General features: G+C 40.3%; 1 protein-coding gene across 1 annotated transcript in view; it reads right to left on the reverse strand.

Annotated features, from left to right (window-relative positions):
• Positions 1-27145, reverse strand: part of NECAB1 (N-terminal EF-hand calcium binding protein 1) — a 119353-nt gene that overhangs the window by 43452 nt on the left and 48756 nt on the right. The window contains exons 4-5 of the mRNA XM_077808932.1: positions 16047-16072; positions 13935-14032 (exon numbers count right to left, since the gene is read on the reverse strand). Of these exons, the coding sequence (XP_077665058.1) occupies positions 13935-14032; positions 16047-16072 (124 nt within the window). The remainder of the gene's footprint in view (positions 1-13934; positions 14033-16046; positions 16073-27145) is intronic.

The raw sequence follows: 27145 nt of genomic DNA on the forward strand, positions 1-27145 counted from the left end.
GGTGGTACTCTAATCTACTAGATAACTCGCTCCATGTAAAAACACATTTTTATTTTTTTGAAGTGAAGACAAAGTCTGAATCTGTTGTTTGGTGGCAGCAAACAGAATGATAAACATTGAAAAACATGTCTGAAGTTGAACTCAACAACATTTTCAAGATTGCCTTTAAAAAAAACAACCTTCATGGCACTTGTGATAAATGAAAGGGTGAGGGTAACTCCCTTATATGGACACCCAGCCAGCAGCTATAAAATCCCTCTTAGTAGCTGTTCTCTATTTATCTGTAAAAGGTTAAAAAGTCTCACTGCTATGCATAGGTAAGTGAGTGGACACCTGGCCAAAAGAGCCAATGGGAAGGCTAGAACTTTTTAAAATTGAAACAAGACTCCCCTTTTGTCGGTCTGTTGTTCTCCTGGGGGGAGGAGAACTGGGCAGCAACTATGCTGTAAGAAGCTTGGGACTATGTATGAAAAAATCCTTGATATCATACCTAGAAACACTCATTTAAAACCCCAGATATGTAAGTAGATTAGGAAATGTCAGGAAGACACGATTAGGTTTATGTCTTTTTATTTGTTTATGACTTGTGCTTGTGCTAACCCCAGGTGCTTTTCTTTTGCTTGTAACCTTTAAACAGGACCTCAAGAAAGCTATTCTTGGTGCTTAATCCTTGTAGTTACTCTTAAAATCTAGCAAATGCCTGAGTTTCCAAATGTATTTTCTCTCTCTCGCTCTTTTTTTTTTTTTTTTAAATATTTACCTTTTTTAAGAACGGGATTGGATTTCCGTGTCTTAAGAGACTGTGCACATGTTTTTTAGTTAGCTGGTGAAAACAGTTGGTTTCCTTTTTTTTTTTTTTTTTCTTCTTAGCTCTTCCCTGGAGGTGGGTGGGGGTGAAAGGGTTTGAGGGTACCCCACAGGAAGGAATTCCCAAGTGTGCCTTCCTGGGCTCTCAAAGGGGTTCTGCACTTGAGTGGTGGCAGCATTTACCAATCCAAGGTCAGAGAAAAGCTGTAACCTTGGGAGTTTAATACAAGCCTGGAGTGACCAGTATTAATTTTTAGAATCCTTGCAGGCCCCCACCTTCTACACTCAAAGTGTCAGAGTGGGGAATTAACTTTGACAGTACTGTATTTTGCACCCATGATCCAAAAGCAGCTTTATTTTAATCAATAATTGACACTTACTAATTAATTATATAGAGTCACTAAACCTTTGTGAATATAATAAATAGAGCTGCAGTATTTCTCCAAAGTAGCCAATGCAGTAAAATCCTCTGTTGTTCAAGGATATCCTCCAGCAGAAAAATGAACAGGAAGAATTAATTTCATGCAGCTAGGAAATATGTTGGGCTTTAGTGATATATGTAATGTCCACTGACTTACTGTATTAAAAATAATAATCAGATGCTCACCGGGTGTTCTGTAGCTGCTGCTTTCTGTATGCCACTAGATTACTCTTAATCACTGCATGCTTTACCTTGCACTTCATGTGTTTTGCCATCAGTGTCTTATACATTCTTTTGGGGAGAGCAGCATTTTAATTCTTTACAAGTGATGACTACTTTATATTGCTACCTTTTTCGATTCCAACCGAATTTGGGCATTTGGGCTTTTATAGTAGCCACTTTAAAACTTGAAACCTGGACGGATGACCACAGAATTTCAGAGTGACATTGCCCTGAAAAAAAATAAAATCAAAGAAGTTGGGGATGAGTTGGGCCTAATGCCAGTATGTGCAAATTAGTAACTGGATGAAATTTAAATATCCGTACCAGTTGGTGCTCAGGGATGCTGTATAGTTACTCATAACTGTATAGTTATTTCCTGTGTATGCAGTTCCCTACACTCTAGTTATTGATACATAATTACTAAAATTATTATTACTCAAACATACACTATGCAAATCCAGGTAGCCATTATCAAGCAGAGTATCAGCCCGTCAGTGTGCCGGGGTACACGTAATTATTCTAAGGTTATTCTCAATAACTACTGTCAATATGCAAATCTTTTGGTGCTGTTTGGCTTTTATAATCCCTCCTGTGTTTGATTGGCTCCTATCTTCAGAATGTTCAAGATGTTTCCTAGTAACAGAGAGGAAGTTTCAACTTTTTTTTTTTCCGAAGCAGAAAAACTCCACAGTTTACATCAAAGAAAAGAAATGCACAATGAAAAAATAAATAAAAATCCAAGTATACAGAGCAGTGAAACTGCTGAAAACAAACAGTTTGAAGGGGGAAAATATTGACAAGTCTCCTTTTACTCATTTCTTATCTTGGTCCAGAATTCTCTTTCCTACAAGTCTGCAGGATTTTTAATTAAAAATAGCCATGGTATGTTTGCGCTTACAGGATGTGTTTATGTTCAGAGAATTGCTTCCCAATTCAGCTTTGAAAAAAATGTACTGTAGTTATCTGAGCCATTTGTAGGGCCCTACTAAATTCATGGCCATGAAAAATGTGTCACGGACAGTGAAATCTAGTCTCCCCCATGAACTCTGGCTATTGCAGTATTGCCCCCCTTGCTTCTATGCTGCTTTCAGAGCTGGGCGGCTGGAGAGCAGCGGCTTCTGGCCAGGTGCCCAGTTCTGAAGGCAGTACCACCATCAGCAGCAGCACAGAAGCAAGAGTGACATGGTATGGGTGAGGTTGTCGCTTTTGAAGGGGCAAGTATGGTCTTATGGGTGGGTGACCACACAGGGCACCATGGTCAGGGGGTCACTGTGGTCAGAACGCTCCACCCCCATAGTCCATCCAAGGACCCTTTAGCCCCTGAGTGCTGGAGCCAGGGACAAGCTGGACTGGGGAGCTCCAGCTGCTAATCCTGGCCAAGCTAAGGAGAGATGGGCCTTCCTCTTCCCCTGCATGGGCTGCTCCCAGGGCCAGGTCAGATCCACCTCCAGGAACCTCCCCCAGGCAGCAGGAAGCTCCATGGCTGCTGGCTGGTAGCCCAGCTTTGAAGGCAGCACCATTGCCAGCAGCAGCACAGAAGTAAGGATGACAATACCGTGCCCCGCTACAGTAGCCTTGCGACACCTGCCGCCTGGCCATGACTTCCATTTGGGTCAGGACCCCGACAGTTTCAACACTGTGAAATTTCAGATTTACATATCTGAATCCGTGAAATTAAGGTTTTAAAAATCCTATGACCATGAAATTTACCAAAATGGACTGTGGATTTGGTAGGGCCCTAGCCATTTGTATATAGAGGAAAGAGGTTGAGCTGGGATTAAAAAGTAGATGAGAGGAATGGAAGAAGAAAAATGAGGAAGATGAAAAGAAGGGGCAGAGGAAGAGATAAAAGGGACTTCTAACATTTGTTAAAACAATTTGCCGTTAACCTTTGTAACAGTCCATTCTGTACACTGTATTTTTCCCTTCATTTTAAATTTGAAAATAAAATATTACTGTACCCAAAACTTGAGTGCTTTCTGTTAGCTGTATAATAATCCCATCCTGAGATAGCCAGGGCAAAATCATTGCCTTCTAACTAGGATGTACCCTGAAACACTGCATATATTTAATCTCTCCATTAAAATAAAGTGGTTCCAGGATCTGGTTAGGTAAATATCACGTTGATGAATGAGATGGAAGTAGTGTCTAATGTAAAGCTCTATTCTTGTCTCATTTCATCGCTGTTGGATGACATTAAAATGATCAACTTGCCACTGTCTTAAATTAGGGGCTGATCCAAAGCCCATTCATATCAGTAGAAAGACTCTCATCAGATTTTGGATCAGGCCCATGGTCATTTCTGATTTTTAGGGTATGATATTTCCAGGTGCTGAGTACCTTCATCTTCTGCATTCAGTATTACTAGGTTATGCATATCAATAAATTGTTCTAAGAATTACCATTTAGGTGAGTTTTCTTATGTCCCCTATCTCATTAAACTATTCAAGTCTCTGCAAATTATGAATGGGTTTTTGATATTAACTAGTTCTAATAACTGTTTTTACATGGATTATAAATGTATATGTGTGGTTTTGTTCTTCATGTGAATCTCAATAGCATTACATTCAAAACTTTAGTTTCTGCACATCCATTTTGACGTAACTGAGTCCCTCTTTTTTATAAATGTAACCCTCCCTCGCCCCCTGCTAGCCTCTTGATCCCACCAGTGTATAGCATATCCTGGTAGACTGAACACAGGTTTATTTAATAGCCATGTTTCTTGCACACATATTACATTAGTCTTTTTCCCATTTCAAAGATGGCTTTCTTAAATTCCTGTTCATGCATTATTAAAATATACACATTTCAGCTAAGGATCATGGGAAGCAGGGGCTGTTATAGCAGAAATAAGGGAGAGATAAGACAGAACTGGGATGGGAGGAATCAAATCAGTATCTTAGATGTCTGTATATTAATGCGAGAAGTATGGGGATTAGGCAGGAAGAACTCGAAATGCTAGTAAATAAAGACAACTATGACCTAGTTGGCATCACGGAAACTTGGCGGGATAATACTCATGACTGGAATATTAGTATAGAAGGGTACAGCTTGCTCAGGAAAGACAGGCAGGGAAAAAAGGGAGGCAGTGTTGCCATATATATTAAAAATGTATATACTTGGACTGACATTGAGATAGAAATAAGAGACAGACTCATTGAAAGTCTCTGGGTAAGGATAAAAGGGGTAAAAACAATGGTGATGTCATGGTAGGGGTCTACTACAGACCACCAAACCAGGAAGAAGAGGTGGATGAGGTTTTTTTTTTTTTTTTTAAAACGACTAACAAAATCATCCAAAGCACAGGACTTGGTGGTGATGGGGGACTTCAGCTACCCAGACATCTGTTGGGAAAATAACACAGCAGGGCACAGATTATCCAACAAGTTCTTGGAATGTATTGGAGACCATTTTTTATTTCAGAAGATGGACAAAGCTACTAGATTTTGACAAATAGGGAAGTACTGGTTGAGAATTTGAAAGTGGAAGGCAACTTGGGTAAAAGTGATCATGAAATGGTAGAGTTCATGATTCTAAGGAATGGTTGGAGGGAGAACAGCACAATAAAGACAATAGATTTCAAGAAGGCAGACTTTAGCAAACTCAGGGAGTTGGTAGGTAAAATCCCATGGGAAGCAAGTCTAAGGAGAAAAACAATTGAAGACAGTTGGCAGTTTTTCAAAGAGATATTATTAAGGGCACAGGAGCAAACTATCCCACTGCATAGGAAAGATAGGAAGTATAGCAAAAGACCACCCCGGCTTAATCAGGAGATCTTCAGTGATCTAAAATTCAAAATAGAGTCCTACAAAAAGTGGAAACTGGGTCAAACTACAAAGGATGAATATAAACAAATAACACAAGTATGTAGGCACAAAATTAGAAAAGCCTAGGCACAAAATGAGATCAAACTAGCTAGGGACATAAAAGGAAACAAAACATTCTACAATACATTAGAAGCAAGAGGAAGACCAAGGACAGATTAGGCCTGTTACTCAATGCGGGGGGGGGGGGGGGGAGACAATAACAGAAAATGTGGAAATGGCAGAGGTGCTTAATGACTTCTTTGTTTCAGTTTTCACCAAGAAGGTTGGTGGTGATGGGACATCTAAAATAGTGAATGCCAGTAAAAATGAGGTAGGATCAGAGTCTAAAATAGGCAAAGAACAAGTCAAAAATTACTTCGCTAGATGTCTTCAAATCACCAGGGCCTGATGAAATGCATCCTAGAATACTCAAGGAGCTGACTGAGGAGATATCTGAGCCATTAGCAATTATCTTTGAAAAGTCATGGAAGACAGGAGACATTCCAGAAGACTGGAAAAGGGCAAATATAGTGCCTATCTACAAAAAGGGAAATAAGGATAACCCGGGAAATTACAGACCAGTCAGCTTAACTTCTGTAGCCGGAAAGATAATGGAGCAAATAATTAAGCAATCAATTTGCAAACACCTAGAAGATAATAAGGTGATAGATAAACAGTCAGCATGGATTTGTCAAGAACAAATCGTGTCAGACCAACCTGATAGCTTTCTTTGACAGGGTAACAAGCCTTGTGGATAGGGGGGAAGCGGTAGATGTGGTATATCTTGACTTTAGTAAGGCTTTTGATACTGTCTCACATGATCATCTCGTAAACAAACTAGGGAATACAACCTAGATGGAGCTACTATAAGATGGGTGCATAACTGGTTGGAAAATCATTCCCAGAGACTAGTTATCAGTGGTTCACAGTCATGCAGGAAGGGCACAACGAGTGGGGTCCCACAGGGATCGGTTCTGGGTCTGGTTCTGTTCAATATCTTCATCAATGATTTAGGTAATGGAATAGAGAGTACACTTAGTTTGCGGATGATACCAAGCTGGGACGGGTTGCAAGTGCTCTGGAAGATAAGATTAAAATTCAAAATGATCTGGACAAACTGGAGAAATGGCCTGAAGTAAATAGGATGGAATTCAATAAGGACAAATGCGAAGTATTCCACTTAGGAAGGAACAATCAGTTGCCCATTACAACATGGGAAATGACTGCCAAGGAAGGAGTATTGTGGAAAGGGATCTGTGGGTCATAATGGATCACAAGCTAAATATGAGTCAACAGTATAACGCTTTTGCAGAAAAAGCAAACATCATTCTGGGATATATTAGCAGGAGTATTGTAAGCAAGACACAAGAAGTAATTCTTCCGTTCTACTCTGTGCTGATTAGGCCTCAGCTGGAATATTGTGTCCAGTTCTAGGTGTCACATTTCAGGAAAGATGTGGACAAATTGGAGAAAGTCCAGAGAAGAGCAACAAAAATGATTAAATATCTAGACAGCATAACCTCTGAGGGAAGATTGAAAAAATTGGGTTTGTTTAGTCTGGAGAAGAGAAGACTGAGAGGGGACATACCTTTTCAAGTACATAAAAGGTTGTTACATGGAGGAGGGAGAAAAATTGTTGTTCTTAACCTCTGAGAATAGGACAAGAAGCAATGGGCTAGGAAAAACTTCCTGTGAGAGTGGTTAAGCACTGGAAAAAATTGCCTAGGGAGGTGGTGGAATCTCCATCATTGGGGACTTTTAAGAGCAGGTTGGACAAACACCTGTCAGGGATGGTCTAGATAATACTTAGTCCTGCCTCGACTGCAGGGGACTGGACTAGATGACCTCTCAAGGTCCCTTCCAGTTCTATGATCATTAAGATAATGTATTATTGCCTTCATTTAAAATTGAATGAAAGACAATCTCTTGCTAGACTGCAATCTTTAGACATTTTTCTGCTGCTTTTGCTATGATTGTAATCCTTTATTCCCCCCACATCTGCAAGGTGCAGCTAATTACTTATATAATGATGCTATAAACTTCTCTTTACCTGCAAGCAATACATCCTCTCCTGTTCTTCTTGTATTCTCTTCCCTGAACAAAGATGTGTTCTACCACCTCTATTCATCTTTTCTTTTACTTAAGTATATTTTCTTTTCCTATTGTGGGCAGTGGGTGCCTTTTGGTAGCCTCCGCAAGTGATATTTTTTTGAATAATTTTAATTTTTTGTATTTATCTAGCTCATTCTGCTATTGCATATCCTTTATATGTTGCACTGTGCTTTCCTCCACAATTGTTGCATGTAAGTTCTGTCCCTTCTGCACACTCCTCATCTGAGTGATTTCCTCCCCATTTACTGTACCTCATTCATTGTTCCCTTACAAATGGCTGCCATATGTCCAACCCTGTGACAATCCTAGCCCCTCACACAGGGAGGCGGTGTAAATATGTAGTTTAACCCAGAAAGATCAATACCCCATTTGGATCATATCTGGAAATGTCCCATCTTTGAGTAAGTAGCCATTTAACAAACAACACTTTATCATTTCCTGCACTCTTTGATTTCATCTGCAGACAATCCAAGTGGCACTTTATACGTGACCCATCTTGCTTCGATCAGGCATGTAGACCGTTGACAAGTAACTTTCATTTTTCCTAGGGTTACAGTTTAAGAAGTCGTTCAGCTTGCTCCTTATGTGTACATTTTGTCAATAGCTCTTTTTATGCCACCAACACTTTGCTTTATCCATTCTGCCATTTTCAGGGGTTAACATTTCCTATTTTCATTTCTTCAGTCATTGATTTGACAATTTTAAAATGTAGACTTTTATCCTGTTTTTCATTTCTGTGCATTTCTCCTTCTTCAAATCCTGATATTAATATTAATAGTATTTTTTTTCGATCTGAGACCTTTCCTCATCCCCTGCTGCTCTCCCTTCATAATCCAAGGCAACTTTCTCTTCCTCCCTTATTGTTAGTTTACTGTTCTGCCTCATTTCCGGTGGGGGCCGGAGCCGGAGCCAGCCACAGTCTTTAGTTCAGTCTCACCGCCTTCAGCCAGAAACCAGTACTCATCCTGACTCAAATCTCAGTGCCAAGCCTAGCCTAGATTTGCCCTGCCCGTTCCTGCTCTTATTTCATGGCTTTATAATCCTAGTCCAGCTCCTCCCGCAGGTGGGCTTCATCTGCCCTTAGGCCCTATCAATCCTTGGTTCTCCTCCAGGTGCAACATCTATGGTTAATTTGCTCATCCTGGCCCACATTAATGTGCTCAGGACTTGTGTGGAGTGGATACCCCATCACAGCAGCTCTCTCTTCACCGAAGAAAACAAAAGAAACAGCTGTTGGATTTTGGGAGCAGACCCTGGCATACGAGTTTGGTCAGCAATGTTACTGGAAACATTGTGAAGGGACTTCACCTTGAACCCAGTCTAGTTCAAGTTTTAAAAGTATTTTATCTTTATCTCTCTTGTAACCATTTCTGACTTTAATACCTTGGAAGTATGCTTGCTTAAAACCTCTATCTTTGTAAGTAAATAAACTGGTTTTACCTTTTAAAACTAATCCAGTGTTATGAATCGTTTGGGTAACAGACCATTGTATGTTGATCCACCTAGAGAGGCAATGGGCCTAATATATCAGGACTGTCCAGGAGAGGGCTGAACAGTGCAAAACACGTTTTTTTGGTAGGGAAATCCAGGACTGAGAATGTTCTGGGTTCATCCTGAGAGTAGTAACCAAGGCTGGTGGAAGCCAGAGTGTGGCTGGTGTTTGGTGACAGGCAGCTGAGGTCAGAGTTGCGGGACCAGGGCTGTAGCTATACACAGACACTCTGTATGTGATCTGCATTCTATCTGTGAGGAGCCCAGCTTGGGAGTTACAGTAGCAAAGCTTTGCAAGACTGCCCAGGTTGCAGGGCAAGTGGTGACACAGCCCCTCACTGTCTGGATTGATCCCCAGAATATATTAGAAGCATTGAATCTTGAATTTTTAATGCTTCCTGTTTGTAAGACTGAAAAAGAGAGAGGTAAACACAACTATCTCAGCTTTCACTTTGAGCAGGAAAATTGTAACCTGCCAGCTAGAGGAAGAAGAATCCAAACCAACTCATAATCTAGCCCTCTCGACTATTGTTGCCAGCCTGGCAACAAAAGTGACTCATACAGTAACTTATCCCCAGAAGAGGAGTGATCAAATATCAAGTGCCACAAACATCAAGTCCACCCCACCTATAAATTCTCAAAGCTTTCCTTCCCTTCCTTGTCCAACTGTGTGTGTATCTCCTGGATCAGAGCTGCAACAATAGGGCTTTGGCCCAGCATGCTTTAGTAAGATGTCTATAGCATTTAAAGTATATTCTCTGGGAACAGAATTAAACTCTTCTTTAACTGCGTATGCTTCCCTTTTTACATCTTCTTTCTTTTTGTTCTTTATCTCAGTGATTCTCCTTCAGACATGAATAATGATAGGGCACCTAGTAATCACACAGTAACGAACATCCACCCAGATGAACGTTGCAGAAGCTGGCTATTTCAGTAAAGAAAGCTAAGGATAAGATTCTTCTCCTGCACACACATTGCACAGTACCTTGTGCTAGGAATAGTCCCATTTACTTCAATAGGACCATTCAGAGTAGAGTACTACTCAGTTTCAGTAAGAATGGCAGAATCTAGCCTGACACTGGAAAAGAAAAGGGGCCTAATCCAAAACCTATTGACATCAGTAGAAAATCATCCCTGGATTTCAATGGGCTTTTGATCAGACTAAGTCAGGCAAAGCTTATATTGGAGTTCTGCTTGACTGAGGACTGCAGAATGTAATGTGCTGAGATTTGGGAACAAAACTGCATGGACTTAATGCAGTGCCTGTAAAAAGTGTTATTAAATTTCAGAAAACAAAATTTAATGCAATTAAAAAAAAATCAAACCAGCTTCATGCTGGTTCCTTGCTGCACATTAAAATAATGACTATTTGCATTTATGAATATAAATCAAACAATATTGCTCACTCTGATGTTACCAATTTCACTTAGAAAAAATGCAAGAACAGTAAACAAGAAATTACACTGAACTCCAATTTTTTAAGCTTAATGCAACCTAGATTTAGCTAAGTTGATGTTCTGAATATGGAAGGGACTGAAAGCTTGTTCACAATTCGGTTTTTAGAATTTCGGACATGCTGATCCAATGTATTTGTGTTCTCACTGAAGACAGACATTTTTCCCCCTCTACTTGGTTACCCTGGAAACAGGATGAACAATTTATCTAGGGGCCTGATCCTGCAGTTGTCTTATAAAATACCCAGTGAATAAGGATGCCACGCCTTAGAGGGGTGCCTGATTTTTGGCCCAGCATTGGTTGTTTATCTGGCCTTAAGTTGGGTGGATCAAGTGCATGAAGGGACAAATCAATTTTTTTCTCCCCAAAAAAAGCAGAAGTCATGACTGAATAAGTTGCCTATCGGAAAGAGTGCTTGCCTAGTAAACAGACCTGAAGAAGAGCTCTGTGTAGCTTGAAAGCTTCTCTCCTTCACCAACAGAAGTTGGTCCAATAAAAGATATTACCTCACCCACCTTGTCTGTATAGGAACCAGTCTGTCATTAAAGGGCCTGATTATGAAGTGCTTGAACTTCCTCAACGCAGTGGGAAGTCCAGGGGAGTTGAGGTCACTTGACATCTCTCAGGATCAGGCCCTTAGTCCCCCTCATAATACCTAAGTATTGCAGGGCCCTCCTGTGTGAAAAGATGATCACTATCATAAAAATACATAGAAACTTCAAAGAATTCTCCCTAAAATACTGAATACTCTGGTTCTCTGTCTGCTCAGCTTTTATATTGTCTGACAGCATGAGCACCCTGTTCTGTTTCCACCGTTTTTGATAAAAAATGGCTGACTGAATGAAAGATATGTATACCCCAGGATTATTATCATTATTTAATACTAGTATTAGAAGGTGACCCATTCCTGTTTGGTGGCCCTTCTGTTGGTGGCATCTGACTTGGATGATGAAAATGAACATGCGTTGGTCTGCACTGCTTTGGATCGTTATCGAGCAGAACCTGTGATCAGCATGGATGCATGTCCTCTGGAATGGTGGCCAAAACATGAAGGGGCATATGAATGTTTGGCATATCTGGCACGTAAATATCTTGCAATGCCGGGAACAACAGTGCCACGTAAATACCTGTTCTCACTTTCAGGTGATGTAAATAAGAAGCGGGCAGCATTATCTCCCATAAATGTAAACAAACTTGTTTGTCTAAGGGTACGTCTTCACTAGCCGCTGGATCAGCGGGTAGTGATCGATCTATCGGGGATCAATTTATTGCGTCTCGTCTAGACATGAAAAATTGATCACCGAATCGACGCCTGTACTCCACCTCAGCAGGAGGAGTAAGCGGAGTCGATGGGAGAGCTGCCGCGGTCGACTTGCCGCCGTGAGGACAGCCAGGTAAGTCGAACTAAGATACTTCAACTTCAGCTACACAAATAGCGTAGCTGAAGTTGCGTATCTTATTTTGAAATCTCTTCCCCCCCCACCCCCGCCAAGTGTAGCCCAGGTCTGAGTGATTGGCTGAACAAGAAGTAGGACTGAGTGGACTTGTAGACTCTAAAGTTTTACATTGTTTTGTTTTTGAGTGCAATTATGTGTTTAAAAACAAACTACATTTGTAAGCTGCACTTTCACAAAAAAGAGAGCACTACAGTACTTGTATGAGGTGAACTGAAAAATACTATTTATTTTTTTAAAGTGCAAATATTTGTAATAAAAATATAAAGTGATCACTGTACACTTTGTATTCTGTGGTGTAATTGAAATCAATATATTTGAAAATGTAGAAATCATCCAAAAATATTTAAATAAATCGTATTCTGTTTAACAGTGTGATTAAAACTGCGATTAATCACAACTATTTTTTTAACCTTGTGATTAAAAATATTAAATCCCGATTAATCATTTAACAGCCCTACTGTGGATGCATAGTGCTGTGTGGAGTGTGCTGTCCAACGTATCTCCTGAGGAAAGCAAAACCACTAAGCATGAATCTGAAGTCAAGATAATGTCTAGGCAAGTTTTAATGTTTTTAATTGAGTTGCTGAGGCAGCTAAATATAACACTTATTAATATCCCAGATTTTCCCATTTGTTTTGTTTCCAGTCAGTAATGCTTTTCTTCACAACATTCTTACTACTCTATTGAGACTCCTCCTATGTAATTAACTTCCAAAGTAATTCTTAAATGCAGCATTCTATTTACATCCAATAATTATTAGGTGACATGTTCTGCCATTTTAGCACTATCCTGTACATGTGCCTAATCAAGCAGTTTATATTTAGGCTTATGTCTAGAAAGAATAAATGCAGATATTCCTTATTACTGCCCCTATCTGGAAAGCGGCTGAATACTCCCAATGCCCATTGATGTCACTGGGAATTGGAGGTGCACAGCATCTCCCTAAATCATGCTCTAAATAAGTAAGTGTAATAGGGTATGCAAACACTACTCTGGACAACGAGGGGTTAAAACACTGCTCTGGGCTTAGTCAGCCCAGCCCCACCACATCTACAAGACAGATACAGGCTGGAGGAAGAGTTAAAAGGGCGCAGACCAGCTCACTTGTTGGTGGACCAGGGAAGAGAACAGACCTTCAACCTCTGAGGAAAGGCGGGAACTTCCCCAACAACCACTGCCTGATAGTCCCTCCCTGAGGTAAGGGAGGGCCAGATCCTAAGACATCCTGAGAGAGAGGTGTTCCTTGCTCTCTTTTACTAACTCAGTTTATTTGTGTTAACTACCCTTGCTTTGTGTTTATGGACTACCTGGCGGGGGAGAGACTTTGAAGTGACCTGGCCAGAGGACCAAGTCACAGGAAGGGGCAAGCCACCGCAGAGAGCAACTAGCAGCAGCAGCAGATCCTAGTGGAGAGATGCCATGCCACGCCCAGTCATGAGGAGGTGCTGGCGGTGAGCCAACCCTTGCACAGTAAGATATAAACTTTCTGGCTGTTTGTACATGTCAGTTGCTCAATTAAAATCTGTACATTCTGTACTCTTGGAAAAGTCTTGATGCAAGAGATGGCATCTTCTGTAATTATGGTACTGATGAGAATCCCCATATTTCTCTTGTCTATATGATGCTGTTATGGGCTTGATGCAGGAATTACTGGGAGAGATTCCATGGCCTGTGTTATAAATGATCATTATAGCCTCTTCTGGCTTTAAAAATCTATAAATCTGCAACTGGCCATACTGTAAATAGTGTTCCTGAACACATCCTAAAAACTAACTATTGAAAGCTGCGTTTAGTGCTTCTCTCATTCTATATTCAGGTAATTGGCTTAATACAATGTTACCATTTTTATGATATCCAGGATCTTTTGAATGGAATATGAACACCCTACATTATTAGGAGTTGAAGGACATGTCTGTCATTCAAAAAGGTAGTTTTGCATGGATTGAAACTACAAATTTCTTGCACGTGGACTTTAATGCCGTGGTATTTTGACCATTTCAAGAAGGCTGTTTCTCCTCTAATAATAAAACAGAAACGTGGAAATAATTAAACAAGAGTTATCAAATACTTCATGACTAATGAAATTAAAACCCAGTACATCAAATCACAATAGAAAAAAAGACTCAAAATATTGTGTAGAAGATAAATATAACTTCCACTTACTTTCTTTGTTTTGTCCATTGCCTTCAGTATAGAAACATTTAGATCTTCTAAGGCAGACAGCACATTTTCATACTCTCCCAAATGCCGAGAAAAATATTCTGTAAGAATAAATCATGACTCCAACAACCTTTCATCTAGGATTTTAGGTATTAGACCCAGCTAATAAAATAAATGTAACAAACAGCTCACCATGTTCTGAGTATAATGGAAATATATACTTCCCTAAATAACTTTCAGTTATGGGATGGGAAGTATATATGGGATGAAACTGAAGAGCTTTTCCATAAAATTCTGTTTTATCAAGGAAAGTAATTAACATAATTATATTTGTTTTTCTTTTAGCAGCACTGTGTGTTCATTTGAGGGAATTTGGATTGTACAGTGAATAGGGCATAGGATTATGAATTGAGAGACCCTGAGGTCAATTGCGGCTTGACAGGTCAATTAATATTTCTGCATCATAGTGTTTGATGAAATATAGATCTGGTATGTCTATGCATGCTGCAATCATATCTCCGACTGCAGTGTAGACATACCCTGTGAAGTTTTTAGTTAGATGAGAAGGAAACAAAAAGTCAGTGGAGTCACTAACGCATAAGATTGAGGAGAATTTAGAGACAGAAGCTGATATTGCTTAGAGCCTGAATTCACTTATTTGCCTCATTATTCACAAAAATAAGTGGCAGGTAGTGTGACTTAATATCCTGGAGATCCATTTTATTTGGAGGAAAGGGAAATACAATGTGGAAAAACTGTAAAAAAAATCACTGAAGTGAGCATGTGGCTATTTCAGATTTTCAGGCAAAGGGCTCAGATTAATTCAGTTCCAGAATTATGAAGACCAAAGCAGGGAAGATGAGAAACAAACTGGTGGGAATTTATAAGAGATTTCTGAGGATGTTGGAAAGATCAGCTGTCATGAGAGTAGCTAATGTAACCCATATTTAATCAAAGTTGATAGGAAGAACAGGATACCTTTAAACCTTATATGCCAAATTCTGCATATAGCATCTAGCACTTAATCAGACAATGGAACAGGAGTCTGTTTGCATGGGCCTGACTGCAGAATTGGGGCCTAAGTGAGTGCACAATTTGCAGATGTAATAAGCCGATCACTAGCAGTAAACTATAAATCAAAGCAGTAGAGAAAGGGCACAAAACCATTATCCTCCCTTTCGAGGTCAGCTGTAGATAATTTTGGCCAGATCCTAGGCTGTTGTAAATCACCATAGCTTCTTTGACTTGAGCTGAGGATCTGGCCTTGTATTATTTCAGCCACGCACTCATTGCATTTCATCTTAAAGAGATCACTCATTCTCCTCACATTTGGTCAGTGTCGCATTAGACCTACATGCAAACATGCTGGCATTCAAATTATTGTGGGTATTTCACAGTGACCTCCTAAAAGGCTTCCATGCTATCAGCTCTGGAAAAATATAAATGCACATATACCACTCTGCTCATTATTCTCTGACTTTCCTCCCAGAACTATGCATTTTTTTTTTACAAGAATAACTGATTTTTGACATTTTTTGGGTGGATTTGAAGAACTTCTCTGAACTGTGTACTACTTGCACTGCAAGCTGCATTATTAACTCAGATGCTGTTAAACTAGCTCAGGAACAAAAATAAGTGGTTTTCAGGAAAGTACATGTTGTGGACAGCTTTTGTGGGGCAAATTCTGCAGCTAATGGGAGTTTGACTTGATAAATTCTGCCAAATCTTAATCAAATTGGAGGAGAGTAACAAAGCCATTGGAAATGGTAAGGTTGCCTAAGTATTTATACTTGAGGAAGTAATGGAATAATTGGAATAAAAGTTGTCCAGTAATAAGCAAATAAAGTAGAGCAGAGAAAATCACTTTTGAATGATAAAATAATGAGACTGAAATATTCATGAAGTATTTTTGCAGAATTCTCTAGCAGATTTCAGTTTAGTCTTAAAGGTTCATTGAGCCATCTCCATTTTTCCCAGGAGTTCAGACCATATAGTTTTATATACTTGTTCCATATTATCAAAGAGAAAAACGAGCTCAATCCACATGATGTGTTCACATGCAATACAGGCTTGTTGCAGTTTTGTTCTATGGCTGTCTTTGAAAAGGAAACTTACCACAGAGTTCTTCTGTGTCAAGGTTGCTGAAAAGATAAGAATATATAAATTTAATTTAATTGCTGTTCTTTCGCTTTATTAGTAAGGAGTAAGATTCAAAGAGAGTGACTGGACACATGGATAACATGAATATCCAGAGTTACAATAATTAATTTATATATAAAGTAGTTATAAAAACCTCATGTTTCAGAAGTTATGCCAATCTCTAATTATTAGGGACTAGAATGAGACCTTTGAGGGCCAGCTCAATCCACATGTGTCTACCGCTAAGTGCCTACATCTTCCTCTGAGCAGGGGCAGCTCTAGCAATTTTGCCACCCCAAGCAGTCGCCGCCAAATTGCCACTGCGCCAAAAGTGGTGGAGCTGCCGTCGAATTCCCGCCACGGGACACGGACTGCCACCCCATTCTAATTGCCGCCCCAAGCACCTGCTTGGAAAGCTGGTGCCTGGAGCCGACCCTGCCTCTGAGATGTCTGGTATTGGCTGCTGTTGGAGACAGAATACTGGACTAGATGGACCACATGTCTGACCCAATAAGACAATTCCTATGTTCCTTGTTAGTACACTTCGTAGTACCTACACCTCAATATAATTGTGACTGGTATTTTAATATCTAAAATACATTGTGGTGTTTACAGTAGTATTTGAAGTCATGGATTTTCCGTGGACCACAAAACTCTTTACAAACAAGTAAGCCACATCACATTTTTGTGAAGTAGGTAAGTATTATGCCCTATGAAAGTGTATAGGGAAAAGTGTAGTATCCCTTTCAGGGACAGGCTGATGCTGATAATCAAGGAGGCCCTGCCACACCCTGAGGGCTGAGCCATATAAATGGCCAGGATGCAGAGTTAACTCATTCGAGCAAAGTAGAGTGAGGAATAGAAGCCAGCTAGGCTGCAGTGGGTGCAGGTTGCTTTCTAAGTACATCTATGCAACAACAACAAAAAAAGACTCATGGCAGGGATTCTTAGAACCCAGGTCAACTGACTCATACTCATGCTGTGGGGAAAAAATAGCAGTGTAGGCGAGGCTTGGGCTCTGTTTTTTTGCTGGGTTTCAGAGCCTGGGCTCCAGCCTGAGCCCAAATGTCTACTCTGATATATTTAGCTCCACTGTGCAAGCCCAAGTCAGTTGACCCAGCTCTGAGACTTGCCACTGTGGGTTGTGGTTTTTGGTGTGTAGACATACCCTCAAGCACCAGGAGACAAGCCTAACCTGACTTGGAGACTGGTGCGTGGACTGTAAGTTTAGGAGCCTTGAACCATGGTCCTGATGAACAGTTTGTTACAATGGTTCCTGTCCTGAAACCTGATGAAAAAGGGGACATGGTATTTTTGTGAATATGGCTTCTTGCCTCAGGTGGCTAAAGAGAATCTTTTGCTGCTGCACTGGGTGAAATTAAAGTGGGGCACACCAGTAGCACCATACCAGGCTGTAAGAGGATGTGTAGGGACTGCCCACACCTTTACACACCCATTTCACAGACTAGTAAACTAAGGCACTTGGAGATCACACAGTGGTCAAGGCTGAGCTGCCAACTGAACCCAGGAGTCCTAACACAGTCCCTAGCTCTGTTCATGGTAGAACTTCCTTCCATTCATTTCAAGGACTGAGATTGTTTCCTATATGGGAAAAAAAATCAACAGTGGCTCAGGAAGTTCACTCTTTGTATTGTTTCATCGGGGGTGGGGTTTTGCTTCACAGGAGAAGCAGGGGTTCAGCCCCCAAGATTCCTCTGTGTCCTTGCACCAGCTTTGACCCCTAGCTGCAGTGCCTGGCCATTCCCCGCTGCTCCTTGAGGAAGGAGATATTCCACATCAGGGATTCAGTCAGCATTCGCTTCTATAAAGAATCCCACCCTGGAGCAGTGAGTAGTGATGATGAGGGAAGGATGTATGTTCCTCCATGGTGCCGGTCCTTCCCTTTCTGTCTCCAACCCCCAGCATTCCCTCTCCTTCTCCAAGGAGGGGCTATCACAGGGATTGGAGGAAGAGCAGGGATGATGCTATGAAGGTTGCCCTCTTTCTTCATTGGTCCCCTGGTCAGGGATCTGCGCAATATTCAGACACTCTGGCTAGCTCTTAAAGTGTAACTAATACACAGCACTTTGTTTAGATTTGGCTTTAAAGTTAGGTGCTTTACAAGAGGAAGTGAAGAATTAATCTCTCATCTGCTACTAGCTGCTCAGATACTGGTAACTTCAGTGGAAAAAGGAAAATGCCAAACTGTAAAGAAATGGTTCAAACACATGGGAGTTTGTGGTTATGGAAAATTAACACATCAGTTCCATACTTAACCAAAAAGATATTTGGTTACTTTTTATTCCATACTCAAAGTACATCCATCTGCAATTTTTTTTGAATATCAACATTTGATAGACAAGTCTGGTCTGTTAAATGTGCATATAAACACTTTGCTCAGTTTAATAAAATCGCTAGAAATGATATATTATAGCTGTAATGATGCTCACTCTGTAAGGTAACACCCTGTTAAACAGAAATCTGACCCCTTTTTTGTATAATGTTTCTGTAAACAAAAACTAACTGGTACATGTATGGGTTTTCTTTTTTATATTTACGTGGTAAGGATTTATAACCATGTTAAAATTTCCTAAATAAATAGTTTAAAAATTAGTTGATTTAAGAAAACTTCCATCTGAAGGCCTTTCTTTCCATTTTGGAATTAGAAATTGGTTTGAGTTACTCTACTGAACCATTTGATATATGTATTGTCATCTAACAGTGTTTTTCCTGTCCCTGAAATCTTTTTTTCTCTCTCTCTGCCTGGAAGCAACAGACTGTCTAGTTTGGACTATCTCCCCTTTTCATTTGCTTCTGATATATTAGCATTTTTGCTCCATTGAAGAATTTTTACACTGAGTTAAATGGAGCTTTCACAGGACCATGTTTTGCTATGTATTTCTGCTGTAATGTAATAGAGACTATGACGTGCAGTGTTGTTTTAACAGTCAGTGGAGGTTATCATGAAAACATAGTTCTCCACATTACACACATCATGCAGGATTGCTGACCTTAACTGACACTTGTTCACAGTTTGTAGTTTTTTCCCTAAATTAGTATATTTTTCAATGTTTTTTCATCAAAGGAAGCTTGTGTCATTGCCACAATTACAAGCTGTTGGGTACGCAACTGAAACCTTTACAAAATGAATGAAAATTACAGAGAGGGATAAAGCTATTAGAAGTGATTTTCTAGGTCTTGGGGGTGTCAATCCAGTGAAATACCAGGAATTAAATTAGCTTGCAAAAACTAACAAATCCAAAGTAATTTAAGATCTCGCAGTTCAACATCCAGATACTCCTATCTCATGGCAAAAAATAAAACCTGAAGCATACTGTACTGTAGAGCAGAAGGAACATTTTCCTTTTTTGATACCTTCTATCTTTGTCATTCTTTCTTCCTTCTCTCTCTCTCTCTCTCTCTCTCTCTCTCTCTCTGCAGCCTAGTACCACTGTCAGCCTACTACCTTTACTAACACACCAAATAGAAATAATAAATATTAGAACATTATTGAATCAACTTAGTGGTACACAATCTTCTTATCTATCGTATTAATGTCTCTCTTTTTTTTTCTTAGGTTGGTTACTCTTCCAGTACATTGAATGAAATTTAATTGGTCTACAGTCCTCTGTTTTTACTGTACCAAATGGAGGGATTCTTTTAAGTAGGGCTGAAATGCTACATTATTTTTAATACCTGAAAGTCCAGATTTTCTGCCCTGCAGGCATTTTAATAATTGAAAAGAACATTATTTAAAAAACTTAAAATTCCCTTATTTACATGTATCCTTGCTTTGCACTTCACAGGTTTTTCTGTGCTTAGGTGACACTCTTGGTTGTGATATTGAATATATTAGATTTTAAGGCCAGAAGGGACAGGATGATGATCTGTTCTGACCTCAAACAGCATTGCCACCTTTTCAGGTTTTCCCAGAATCACCCTTTTTGTGGTAGTTGTTCTGGGAAATCTGTAAGGGTGCTCAGTACATGCTAACAGCTGTCTAGTTTTATGGGCTCTAGATCATCCCAAATATCCTGTGTTTTTGTACATCAGAAGTGGTAACCCTACTCCTACATATCACAGGGCAAAGAACCTCATGGAGTTATTTCTGCATCAAGCCCATAACTTCTGATTGAGCCACACTATAAGTTATGGGAGGAGATATACCAGTTCCAGAAACCCACCTTTCATGCTGATTGCCTGGTTCTTGCTGACTTTCTTCAGCAGAGGCCTGCTCTCTCGCAGGAACTTTCTCTGGGCCTGCCGTTTGAATGTGGCAGAGGTGTCTCATTTGTTAAAGCAGCCATTTTGTAACTGGGTGCAGCAGCACCCTCTCTTCCATGTGGTAAGTTCTTAACTCCCATTCTGATTCCCTTTTCCTACTCTTGAGGAGATGGTACATTCTTCTCACTCCCACACTACAGCCAGGAAAGTCCCTTATCTCGTCATCAGTGTGGTCCTTTCAGGTTACCCTGCAAAATCACCCTTCCCCAGCCCTGATGAGCACTGTCTGTATTCTGAGTGGATCCAACTTTAGTTAGCAGATGGTTAGCTGCTTTTCCTCACTCCCACACCTTCTGCCCATGCCAGTCATCAGTGGCTTTCACATACTAGCTCCATGTTGTATGAGGGCAATCCTCCGGTCAAGGTTCCTTCCCCACTTTGAACTCTAGGGTACAGATGTGGGGACCTGAATGAAAACCCCCCTAAGCTTATTTTTACCAGCTTAGGTTAAAGCTTCCCCAAGGCACAAACTATTTTACCTTTTGTCCCTGGACCTTATTGCTGCCACCACCAAGCGTCTAACAAAAATAACAGGGAAAGAGCCCACTTGGAAACATCTTTCCTCCCCCAAATCCCCCCAAGCCTTACACCCCCTTTCCTGGGGAAGGCTTGATAAAAATCCTCACCAATTTGCATAGGTGAACACAGACCCAAACCCTGTGTTAGAATATCTGTGTTGGGGAGGAGAGGTTAGCCACCACAGAGGAACTGAAATCTAAGAAGGAAACTTTATAATGGGCTCTGAGGTTGAGACATTAGATAATAATTTGTTTTCAGTGTTAAGCTACTTAACCATTCAAATTATATTTATATTTAAATATAATATATATTTTTACTGACTGTGGTGAAATCTTTTTAGGGACTTGTAACCATTTGACAGCTACCTTCTTAGACTCCTTGGAATGTATAAGGATTGATCATTTTCAGCACTAATTCGATGACTTAACTCTATTCCAATACTGAGACTGATCTGATGTTGATTTGATGTGCTTTATTCTTACTGTAGTTAGTTAATACAATGAATAGTAGTTTAGCTTTGGTGATATGTGTTCTTGCTTTGGTTTTAGTGTAAAGGTTTTATACATTTTATAAAACTGATACTGAGTCACATTTTCTTTCAAAAAGCAAGAGGGGTCCAGTACCTTTGAGAGCCGGGCAGAGATATCGGCTGATCAACCTAGAAGCCTGACCAGCTCTATTAGGAAGCTGGCTCAGTCTTTGGTTCTCACAATGGCCACTTTACCCCATCGTTAGGCAGGCCCAGGTACTTCCATATGGTACAGCATGTTGAAGTCCTTGCTCTCTTGGTGTTACTCATGCCACTTTCTGGAGAGAATTTTGGAAGGATACTTATCAGAAAAGAGCCACCCCTAATCTTTAAACTAAGTGCCAATAGACAGAAAGATATAAACTAAGCCATAGCTGAAACCATACAGAACACACTATGGAGAATGTTGTGGTGGTACAATGACAGAGCTTGTGTATGATCCCTATCTTTTATTTCACTGCAACCTGTGCTGCTTCACATCCTCTCTCCTAATTTCTTCCTGTGGAGAAGAAAGTAAATCAAGACTTGCTTCTTGACACTTATGTTTAAAACCTCTCACAGCCTGCCAGCCAGGCTTCCTCTCCTCTTTCAAGTTCCTCCTTAAAATTCACTTATTTCATACTGATTGATGTTTCCTTCTATCTAAGATACTTATAGGCTGCCCATCACCATAGTATCTGAGTACCTTACAGTCGTTGAGTATGTTTATCCTCACAAAAACCCTGTGAGTTTGGGAAGTACTATGATTCCCATTTTACAGATGTGGAACTGAGACAGAACCAGGCTAAGTGATTTGCCCAAGGTCATGCAGGAAGTCTCTAGCAGACAGGGAATCAAACCTAGGGATCATACTAGTGCCCAAATCACTGTACCATCCTTCCTTATCTATTGTACCTACTACCCATTGAGGTCCCATTGTCCTTTGTGTCCAGATTGAGTTAAATAGTAGGCTTTCCAGGGCAGAGACCCTGTAATTTTGTATGTCTGTGATAGTATTGAACAATCAACATTAATACTATGTGTCTTCAATCAGCATAGGCACGAGTAAACCTAGCAAATTTCGTTCTTCACAGAAAGGCCTAGCTAGCTGCAGAATCCGATGTAAGTAATTGGGGACTTAGAGGAGATTGGGGGGTAGAGGTGGAAAATGCTTAGCACAGGGTTGTGTCTGCAACATAACTCAGATTTGCAGTGCACAACTTTACAATGTTCCCATTGGTATACATGCCAAGGAATGCCATAGTATAGACCAATGGTTCTCAAACTAGGGCTGCCGCTTATTCAGGGAAAGCCCCTGGCGGGCTGGGCCGGTTTGTTTACCTGCCACGTCCGCAGGTTCGGCTGATCACAGCTCCCACTGGCCGCAGTTCACAGCTCAGGCCAATGGGGGCTGCAGGAAGGGCAGCCAGCCCATCCCTTGGCCCGCGCCGCTTCCCGCAGCCCCCATTGGCCTGGAGCGGCGAACTGCAGCCAGTGGGAGCCGCGATCGGCCGAACCTGCGGACACGGCAGGTACACAAACTGGCCCGGCCCACCGGGGGCTTTCCGTGAAGAAGCAGCGACCCTAGTTTGAGAACCACTGGTATAGACTACAGTCTGGTAATGCTGAACATGTGTTATTTACAATATTTTCCAGATAACCGGCATTCTGATTCGTGGTGAGCATACCAGGCACAGTGTATAGTGAAGAGCATACATGTCACATCAGCACAATTATTTTCAGAATCTCTGCCGCCTATTAAACACAGTATTTTTTCACCTACCTGACTTTCTCTGTTAAAACCCTCTGTGCCTAATATCATGAAGTTATTTTTAAGGACTATTTTAGGTATTCTTTTTAATATTCTTCCCCACCCACACCACATAGTTGAACATACCTAATATCCAAAAAAAGGCCATTCTACATTTGAGCCAGATTCAGTGACGATAAGTGCTAGCAGACATCCCTGATGGTAGAATCTCCAGGAATCCAAGATGTGGCAGTGCAAAGTAACTGCAACCTGTTCTTGGCTCCCCCTTTATAAGGGATCATTGCAACATCAACCATGGATAAGGGCTTCCCACAAAGAGGGCCTGGCTAATGCCCTGATTCAGTGCTACTCTAGAATATCCACCACCTAAGCTCATACAGAGCCTTGTTGGGATGAAAGCTACCTCCACCCCAGCAGATAACCAGCACAGGGCCGTTGCATTCAGGATCTCTGTGGGGTGCAGTGAGTTCTGCTGGCACAAGGAAATGTAATTTACATTTGCTCATTATAGGAAGCAGTTATGCACAAGGTAGACATAATGATGTAAAGAAGGTTACATAAACAGACTTTATTGAACGCTCTGAATAGCATTTCGAAGTTTTTCATGAGCCAGCGTCATTTAGACATTTCGCTACCAATGACAGTGGTCTCATAATAAGGATTTAGAATTTTATTGCTTAGTTATTAAAATCTCTTTTGTGTTCTGCAGTCATTCTGCTGTAGGAGATTATTGTTTAATTCTGGTAGTTGGAGTCATCTGTTTCTGCCTAACATTCATGGTTCTATGCTCATTGTGGTGGTGGCAGGAACTCTGGGGCTGGTATCCCTTATGTTTATGCAGAGGTATCCTTAAAATAATTAGTTATCACTTTGTGTGATGTGGTTACAACAGAGAATGAAATTGTTCTGAATAATGAATTGAGACAATATAATGTACAATGCTCAGACAACCGAACAAACCTATAAATATACACTATAAACTGCTCCCTTGCATCAGGGTGATTCACAAGAATGCAATGACTATGCAGCTGACTATACTAAATCAGTACTTCATCAGTGTGATATGTGCCAGCAATGCCCCTTTGCCATGTACATTGGCCAAACTGGACAGTCTCTACACAAAAGAATAAATGGACACAAATCAGACATCAAGAATTATAACATTCAAAAACCAGTCAAAGAACACTTCAACCTCCCTGGACACTCAATTACAGACCTAAAAGTGGCAATTCTTCAACAGAAAACTTCAAAAACAGACTCCAATGAGAAACTGCAGAACTGGAATTAATTTGCAAACTGGACACCATCAAATTAGGCTTGAATAAAGATTGGGAGTGGATGGGTCATTACACAAACTAAAAACAATTTCCCCATGCTAATTTTCCCCCCTTCTGTTACTCACACCTTCTTGTCAGCTGTTTGAAATGGGCCATCCTGATTATCACTACAAAAGTTTTTTTTCTCCTGCTGATAATAGCCCACCTTAATTGATTTGTCTCGTTAGAGTTGGTATGGCAACCCTCATCTTTTCATGGTGTGTGTGTCTGTGTGTGTATAGATAGATATCTATCTTCCTACTGTATTTTGCACTCCATGGATCTGATGAAGTGGGTTTTAGCCCACAAAAGCTTATGCCCAAATAAATTTGTCTCTAAGGTGCCACAAGTACACCTTGTTCTTTTTGCTGATACAGACTAACACGGCTGCCACTCTGAAACCTGTCATCAGTCTAGTCATCAAAGCTCCAAATATATCTATGCTGCTAATAAGAGCCTTAAGAGACCTATAAAAAGTTGCTGCACATATGAAATAAAGTCCTCAACAATGACTACAGAGCCAACACAAAGAGGGAAACAAGGAGCTGAGCAGCATTTGGAATTTTTGTCCCAGGGGAAATTCCAGTAGTTGTCCCTGAAATGGGGGAAAAAATTCAAATCTCACAATTTGTGCAGTACAGAAATTCCAGACATTCTTTATCTGGAAGTGTCAAAACGTTTTTTTTCAACATTTTTGATCCAAATAAAACATTTCAGTGTTCCTGAACTTGAAATGTTTTGTTTTGGTTTATTGCGCTGACCTGAAATGCTTCAGTTTGAGTCAGTTTAATATTAAACTGCACTGTCCCATAGTGGCACAGAGCCTCATGGGAGTTGTAGGCTGGGAGCCTGATTTCCATTCTCCTCTCTGGGCCGTGCTCCCTGGTAGGACTACATCTTCACTGATGTTCCTAGAGTCACGTAAAAAGAGAGGGAGTACTTGTGGCACCTTAGAGACTAACTAACAAATTTATTTGAGCATAAGCTTTGAAGTGAGCTGTAGCTCACAAAAGCTTATGCTCAAATAAATTTCTTAGTCTCTAAGGTGCCACAAGTACTCCTTCTCTTTTTGCGGATACAGACTAACACGGCTGCTACTCGGAAACCTAGAGTCATGTGAGTCTCATGATGCATGCAGCTTGGTTGGAGGGAAAGCCATGTTATATTAAGAAAAGGAGTACTTGTGGCACCTTAGAGACTAACCAATTTATTTGAGCATAAGCTTTCGTGAGCTACAGCTCACTTCATCGGATGCACACTGTGGAAAGTGTAGAAGATCTTTTATACACACAAAGCATGAAAAAATACCTCCCCTCACCCCACTCTCCTGCTGGCAATAGCTTATCTAAAGTGATCACTCTCCTTACAATGTGAATGATAATAAGTTGGGCCATTGCCCAACTTATTATCATTCACATTGTAAGGAGAGTGATCACTTTAGATAAGCTATTGCCAGCAGGAGAGTGGGGTGAGGGGAGGTATTTTTTCATGCTTTGTGTGTATAAAAGATCTTCTACACTTTCCACAGTGTGCATCCGATGAAGTGAGCTGTAGCTCACGAAAGCTTATGCTCAAATAAATTGGTTAGTCTCTAAGGTGCCACAAGTACTCCTTTTCTTTTTGCAAATACAGACTAACACGGCTGTTACTCTGAAACCCATGTTGTATTTTGGGAGATACAGTCTTCCTGGGAGTATGGCCCAGTGAAAAGAATGGGACCCAGAACTACAACTCCCACAATGCAATGTGCTGATAGAAAAATGTAGTTTAATGTTTTGTTGAACTGATTCAAAACATTTGGGTTAGGACAACAAAATGAAATATTCCAATTTGGATAAAACTGCCTCAAAGCAAAATACTTTTGTTTAGATTTTTCTCAGAGGAAAATTGAAAATTTTCTTCAAAATTGAAATTTCTCTTAAAATTTCAGTTTTGCAGAAATTGAGTTTTCCTTTGGAAAATCATTCTAACAGAAAATTCCCAACCAGTTTTATTTGAACCCTGTTCAGAGAAGCTGTATCAGCATCAGAGCTGCGCAAAACATTATGAGATTTGAAATCTTGTGTGTCCACATTATTGTGTATAGCAGATTTTTAGTAGCCTTGGTGGTTCATGAAATATTGGACCTTAAAATCAGATCATTCTGATTACCATCTTGCCTTTTCCTCCACACTTCGTTTTAGAGCTAAAATCAATGCTATATATAATATGAATGCTTATAATCCCTATTGGCAAACAATATAAAATACAAATCTCTGGTTCTGGGAAGTTGATGAGAATATTGCTGCAAAATTCATGCTTGAACTGAAGTTTAAGCAAAATGACCCGATTTAAAAAGGTGGCATCACCTCTTTTATGATACTTTTTTCCAGTCTATTTGTTGTTGAATGTTAAATATGTGCATACAACTTTTCAACAGTTCCATCACATTTTAAAGAAAAGTTAGTATTTGTTCATAAACTGCAATTCAACAAATTGGAGAGACTGTTTGTGTTCCACGTTGCTGCTTTCATAAAGCCTGTCTAATTTCCATATTGTATTTGGAAAGAAAAAAGATGATGGAGTTCAATATTTTCTCCCTTTAACTTTATTGGACAGTTGTAAATCCTCTTGCATATAGAATCAGAATGTCAGCAGCAGCATCGGACTCAGATGGACTCTCTGATTTTGATGGAAA

The sequence above is a fragment of the Eretmochelys imbricata genome, chromosome 2 (genome assembly GCF_965152235.1).
Source record: "Eretmochelys imbricata isolate rEreImb1 chromosome 2, rEreImb1.hap1, whole genome shotgun sequence".
NCBI classification, from domain to species: Eukaryota; Metazoa; Chordata; order Testudines; family Cheloniidae; genus Eretmochelys; species Eretmochelys imbricata.